At 41.5% G+C, this 7,033-nt stretch overlaps 1 protein-coding gene across 1 annotated transcript; it reads left to right on the top strand.

Annotated features, from left to right (window-relative positions):
• The first annotated feature begins 2,878 nt into the window (after positions 1–2,878).
• LOC142098711 (hemoglobin subunit alpha-5-like) lies at positions 2,879–3,877 on the top strand. The gene is made up of 3 exons (XM_075181527.1): positions 2,879–2,973; positions 3,299–3,503; positions 3,749–3,877. The coding sequence occupies exons 1-3, from the start codon at positions 2,879–2,881 to the stop codon at positions 3,875–3,877; spliced, it is 429 nt and encodes a 142-aa protein (XP_075037628.1).
• Positions 3,878–7,033: the final 3,156 nt, after the last annotated feature.

The raw sequence follows: 7,033 nt of genomic DNA, 5'->3' as shown, positions 1-7,033 counted from the left end.
TAGCAGTGTTACCTCTATAAGTGCACCGATCGTACAGACACAGCACTTATTTCAGCAGGTTGTTGCAGATCCGTCTTTCTGGTGAGCCACTAACTGACAACACAGCAGCCTATCGAAATCCGCCTTAGTATATGGCCCAGCCCATCTCTTCTCACATGACTTTCAGCCATTAGGGGGCGGGCAGGTGTTTGAGTGATTGACATACGAATTGTCCTTTTAGGAAGGAGGATGAAGTGTAATGGAGGAAATAGCTGGGAAGGCATAAAATAGAGGTTCTGACACACAGGGTCGGCCCTAATAATTTTATGCATATTTTAATGAAATTTTTAAAATATTGGCGGGCCGAATAGAACCTCTAAGTGGGCCGGATCTAGCCCATGGGCCGTAGTTTGCCCATCACTGTTCTAGATCAACTTTAAATTTCAGTGTACAAATAAGCTATTAAGTATTTGTGTGCTACATGAAAAAAAACCCAGTATATTCCTTATGTGCAAAAAAATAAACTAATTTACCTTCCCCTCCAATGCAACATGGTTTTGCCTTACTTACTTACTTTTGCTTAACTTTCCTTAATGAATCAGGCTCTAGAACACAGGAGTTCAGAAGAACAGAAGAACTGTTTGTGATACATGCAGTTAATCAGAAAGGATATGCTGCTTTTAAACAAGCAATGTCCAGATGGATCAGAAATATTATTGTACAGCCAGTACCTGAAGTACTTAATGCCTATTCAACACGAGCACTATCTGCCTCTTGGGCAAGGAAGACTCAAGTTTCTGTGACAGAGTTGTGGAAAGGAGCAGAGTGGACATGCTTCAATACCTCCTTAAGTCAATATCACCTTGATGTTTTATAATCCGGAGATTCTCAGTTCAGCAGACATGTCCTTCAGTCAGCCACTAAATAAATACTTTTTGCAGCATATAAAGGCTAATTGATTTCTTATTCCCCCCTTATGTATTACTTGGGTGCAGGTTTATTTGTTCTAGCTTGTAACATTGTTTAAAATGCCTGCTGATACGTTATTACAGATAGGTGTCTCTTTCTTTGATTAAGTGTATTGTTGTAACTTATTTCTTAACTTATTATTTTAGAAATATTCCAAAGGAAGAAATTGCATGTTTTAACACCTAAGCTATATTATGAGAAAACAACAGTGAGGAGCCAAAAGTAACCGCTAGTCCAATTGATATTATGGGGTATATTTACTAAACTGCGGGTTTGAAAAAGTGGAGATGTTGCCTATAGCAACCAATCAGTTTCTAGCTGTCAATTTGTAGAATGTACTAAATAAATGAAAGCTAGAACCTGATTGGTTGCTATAGGCAACATATTCACTTTTTTTCTATGTGTCACGTACTTGGATGGCTGAGATGTTGCTTTCTGATTTTAGCACTACTCCACAAAGAGGTGCGGAGTCTAACGTGCCCCAGGTCTGCACCAGGGACCACCGCAAGGGAGTTTGGGCTTAGCCGCGGGAGGCAAGCAGGTCGCGACCCTTAGAGGGAGTAATCAGTGAAGCGAGATGGAAGAGAAGTTAGGCAATCCAGGTCAAAACACACAGGCAGCAGCGGTACTGAAGGGAAATCCGAAAGCAAAGTCAACAAGCCAGGTCAAAACACAGGTATCAGGATTAGCCAAGGGAGTAAGAGTGATAGGTCAGAAACAAGCCAGGTCATACACAGGAAACACTATAACTGAAAGGTACAAGGAAGCGCAGGAGCAGGGGACCCAATACTCTGGCACCAGTATGGTGCCAGAGGCTAGAATATATAGGAGCGCAGAGCCTGATTACTGGCCGCGGTGGTGACGTGAAACACCGCCGTCGGGACTCAGTGTAGTGCCCCGTTGCCCGCCCGGAGGAGGAAGTGTGTCTGGTTGCTGAGCAACCAGACGCGAGTGACAGGAAGGAAGCAGGCGCCCGTCCCTGTGTAGGAGTGCAGCCACGGGGACGGCGCCTGACACCATGTCTCTGACTATAATGTTGGAATCATGTACTGAGCCAGATTTAGGGGGCAATATTATGAGTTCTATCACCAGAAGGGAGCGTGGGATTTTGTTTCTTAAGTTTTAATAAGTGTTCTAAATGAAAAATGGTGTTTTCCAATCCCTAATGACCTGGATAGGGACTGTATTGGAGCTCCTACAACATGCTGTACTGCATATATGAGCATCGCTACCTACCTCCATCTGCCCCACCATCGCTCCCAACTACTAAGCTGAGTAAAGTAGCTATAAACTGGATATGCTATGTATCTATGGATAGCATTGTACTTCACTAGTTTTTGCACAGGTCTGACTGACAAAAATAAAAAATATGTGCAGAGATATATTGGACGGTAGAAAAGATGACCGAATTATCGTTGTTTGTATGGGGTACACTAGATTTCTTGGGAAGCAAAAATTGTCCATACAACTAATCATACAATTTTATAATGTTAGAAAAAGTATTCATCCTCCTAATTTACACTTCACAGAATATATGCATATCCACTCTGACATGCATTCTTATGTAGGTAACCCTTAAAACAATTGCACATTGGCAGCACTTTTCCAGGAGAGATGATCATAATTGTCCTTATATTATTATTATGTTTTTAATAGATAGAAAAGATATATGACTTCATAATCTAAAGTCCATAGAACATCTGCATATATGTTGTACTACAATGTCATGTAGCTGACTTTTAAAATAATTGTACATAGGCAGCACTTTTCTAGGCGAGATCATCACAGCACTTCTGTTTGGGTGTAACTCAGAACTGACCAATAGTGATAGAACTGTTTTCTGACCCATCATCTATAAAATGTGAGTGACCAAGAACCAGGAAACAATCAAACTCTTCAAGTCTTCATCTCAGATTCACACGCTAGAAAGATGACGTTCTCTGATGCTGAGAAGGCTGCAATTGTGGGCATTTGGGGCAAAGTTTCCGGGAAAGTAAACACTCTCGGTGCTGAAGCTTTGGAAAGGTAAAAAAAAGAAGACAACCTGAAAATGTATGCTTTATATAACATAGATTTATATTTAGTATAATGGTCAAATGAATAAAAACTGCTTTAGATATTGTTTTTATTTTCATATTGTGGGTAATATACTAAAATTAATCAATATTATATTGTTTTGAAACCTGTGTAATGTTTGATAGAAAATGAAGAACAGAGGGAGATGCCAATATACTTATTCACTGGTGGAATTATGGCATACAAGTATTAACAATTTGTCTGTAATTCGTCATTTTGAGCAAACTGATATTAAATCCATATTTTTATATTAAATGTTGACTTTTGATTTTAGGTTATTTCTGAGTTTCCCTCAGACCAAGACTTACTTCAGCCACTTTGATGTGAGCCACGGATCTGCTGATCTCCAGGCTCATGGAGGTAAGGTCCTTGCTGCCCTTGGAGATGCTGCTAAGCATCTGGACAACTTAGATGGAGCCCTGTCCAAGCTGAGTGACCTGCATGCATACAACCTGAGAGTGGACCCAGGAAACTTCAAGGTGAGACACAGTATTAATAAATGTTCTTCAATTACTCTAATAGGAATTCATGCAAATATGTTTAAACATACTTTTATGAATTTATTAAAGAAATATTACATACTACATATTGTTTTATTTTAGTAAACAATGTGTTTTAAATAAAAAAGAATTTGATAACACTCAGATATAATTGTATATTAATGTTTTCTTGAAGGCTGATATTTGAAATAAACAATAATGACTGACATAAATGTCTCTTACAGCTGCTGTCTCACTGCATCCTGGTTGTTCTGGCTTCTCACTTCCCAGCTGAGTTTGATGCAACAGCCCATGCTGCCTGGGACAAGTTCATCGCTGCTGTCTCCGGTGTTCTTATCTCCAAATACAGATAAATCCAATTATTGCTCTTAGTTTGAAGTTTAATAAAATATTTCACTTAAAATCTGTACTTTGTGTTTTATTTACATATTATTTACTGTAACATTATATACTTGGCAGCTGTGCATAATAAGTACAATCTGAATGGAAACACATTCATGTACCTGAATAACTTTGCAGAAATTGTGTTTTGAAATTATTATTCTAAATATGTATATTACAAATCACCTACGTGGTATTGGATAAAACAAATCAATGTAATTACTGTAAACCTGTTGCCTCCTGGGCTTGTACATATACTATATACTGTGGGTTGTGCTCATCTAGGTTAAGGAGTTATGAGTTAGAAAAGAACTGTGATGACACTATATTAACAGTGTTTCTGTAACCATGCACATTGGAAGGGGCAATGACCTTCACACCTCTACTCCATACTCAGTAATATATTACCTCATTATAGTGCCTGGTAATCTGTGAATACCACTAATGCTCACCTGAAAATAATATCTCTATTATAGTTCAATATAAACTCCTACATCATTTACCCTTCTGCCATACTTCCTTTTCACCTTCCTTTCTCATTCTGTTTATTATTCTATTTTGAACTCACAGAGCTAAAAAAAAGAGTCATACTCAATAATGTTCATTTTCAGAATGTTTTTATTATCCTATTTTCCCTGCAAGTGATGGGTCAAGATTCATTCATAAGATGACAACTGGATGCATTCTACAATTCTGTAATCCTCACCAATCCTTTCTCTCATTCAAATTTGATCTATACTCAGATATTTAAGCAAATGAGCAAGAGGCAAAATAGGAGCCCAAGGAATCTTATGGGCAGCACGGTGGCTCAGTGGTTAGCACTTCTGCCTCACAGCACTGGGGTCATGAGTTCAATTCCTGACCAAGGCCTTATCTGTGTATAGTTTGTATGTTCTCCCCGTGTTTGCGTGGCTTTCCTCCGGGTGCTCCGGTTTCCTCCCACACTCCAAAAACATACTGTCATGGGCACTAGGAGTTTTACCCAGAATTCACCAGATGTAGCTACACTTACCAGAGGTGCGGACCTCTGGGTAGTGTGGTGAATCAGTGGAACCATACAATAAAATAGAGGAAAGGAATGTCAATAGTATAAATGCTGAGTCTTGGCATCGTGGAGCTATGATGGTACAGCAGTTTAATAAACAGGATAAAATGAGGAAAGAGTCCAAGTGCCTTAGCACGCAGGTAGCATATAGCAGGCCAGTACTTGATAACTGGATAACGTTAGGCAAAGACCAATCAACAATATAGTAGAAGAGTCAGCGACTTGCAGCTACAATACAGAGGCACATGTAAACTTTAGTCCAGCTAATAGGTACCATACAGAGTAGTAGCCATATCACAAGGAAACAAGAAAGGTCTACAGCTGGTAAGTTTCACCACGGATATGTAGAGAAGACTTGTCCTAGCGCAGGCATGTATCCGGATAACGTGAGTGGTCTGCAATTGGCAAGTTGTACCACTGATGTAAAGGGAAGGCTTGTCCAGGTGCAGGCATGGAACGGAGTAACGTGAGTGGTCTGCAATAGGCAAGTTGTACCACTGATGTGAAGGGAAGACTTGTCCAGGTGCAGGCGTGGAAAGGAGGAATGTGAGTGGTCTGCAATAGGCAAGTTGTACCACTAATGTGAAGGGAAGACTTGTCCAGGTGCAGGCGTGGAACGGAGCAACGTGAGTGGTCTGCAATAGGCAAGTTGTACCACTGATGTGAAGGGAAGACTTGTCCAGGTGCAGGCGTGGAACGGAGTAACGTGGGTGGTCTGCAATAGGCAAGTTAAACCACTAATGTGTAGAGGAGACTTGTCCAGAAGCAGGCAAGTAACGGAGGTAGCGAGAGTAGTCTGCAGCGGGTAAGTTCTAATAATGATGTGGAGAGGAGACTTGTTTTGGGTTTTGGGTTCTGATTACCTTCAGGTTTTGGGTTCGAATGTGTTTTGCCAAAACACCCCCCTCAACGTTTTGGGTTTTGGGTTCTGATTTTTTTTTTAAAAAGCATAAAAACTGCTAAAATCCCGATTTTTGTTTTTTTTTCACTCCTACGCTATTATTAACCTCAATGACATTCATTTCCACTCATTTCCACTCATTTCCAGTCTATTATGAATACCTCACACCTCACAATATTGTTTTTAGGCCAAAAGGTTGCACCGAGGTAGCTGGATGACTAAGCTAAGCGACACAAGTGGGCGGCACAAACAAGTGGCCCATCTAGGAGTGGCACTGCAGTGGCAGACAGGATGGCAGTTTGAAAAACTAGGCGGAGAATGGCGAAAGTGTCCCGCAATTTTGCAGGCCACCGCAAGCATATCCTGCACACCCCTGTCACTTTTAAGATAATGCTGCACCACCAAATTTATTGTGTGGGCAAAACATGGCATGTGCTGGAAATTGCCCATATGTAATGCCCGCACAATGTTACTGGTGTTGTCCGACACCACAAATCCTCAGGAGAGTCTAAGTGGGGTAAGCCACTGCGAGATGATTTCCCTCAGTTTCTCTAAGAGGTTGTCAGCGTTGTGCCTCTTACTGAAACCATAATACACAACGTTCCCTGCCTTGGAATGAGCAGGCGTTTCAGAGATGCTGCTACTGATGCTGCTGCTGCTGTTGCTGCGGAAGGCGATGCATCTACCCAGTGGGCTGTCACAGTCATATAGTCCTTAGTTTGCCCTGAACCACTTGTCCACATGTCCGTGGTTAAGTGGACAGTGGGTACAACCCCATTTTTCAGAACACTGAGGACACTTTTTCCTACTTCTCTGTACATCCCGGGTATCGCCTGCCTAGTGAAGTGGAATCTAGACGGCATTTGGTACCGGGGACACAATACCTCCATCAACCGTCTAAATCCCACTCCACTGATGGCGGACACCGGACGCACGTCTAACACCAACATAGCTATCAAGGCCGCAGTTATCCGCTTTGCAATAGGATGACTGCTGTCGTACTTCGTGCTCATGGCAAACGACTGTTGTACGGTCAATTGCTTAGTGAAAGACGTAGCGTTCTTACGACTTCCCCTCTGGGAAGATGACCGACTCCGAGCAGCAACAGCAGCAGCGGAAGTAGTAGGCGTAGCGCTACAGGATCCTCCCGAAGAATCCCGGATTGAAGAGGACTCAGTGACA

Source organism: Mixophyes fleayi, chromosome 7 (genome assembly GCF_038048845.1).
Source record: "Mixophyes fleayi isolate aMixFle1 chromosome 7, aMixFle1.hap1, whole genome shotgun sequence".
NCBI lineage: Eukaryota > Metazoa > Chordata > Amphibia > Anura > Limnodynastidae > Mixophyes > Mixophyes fleayi.
Note: the sequence above shows the minus strand (reverse complement) of the source record. Positions and strands in the feature narration are given on the sequence as shown.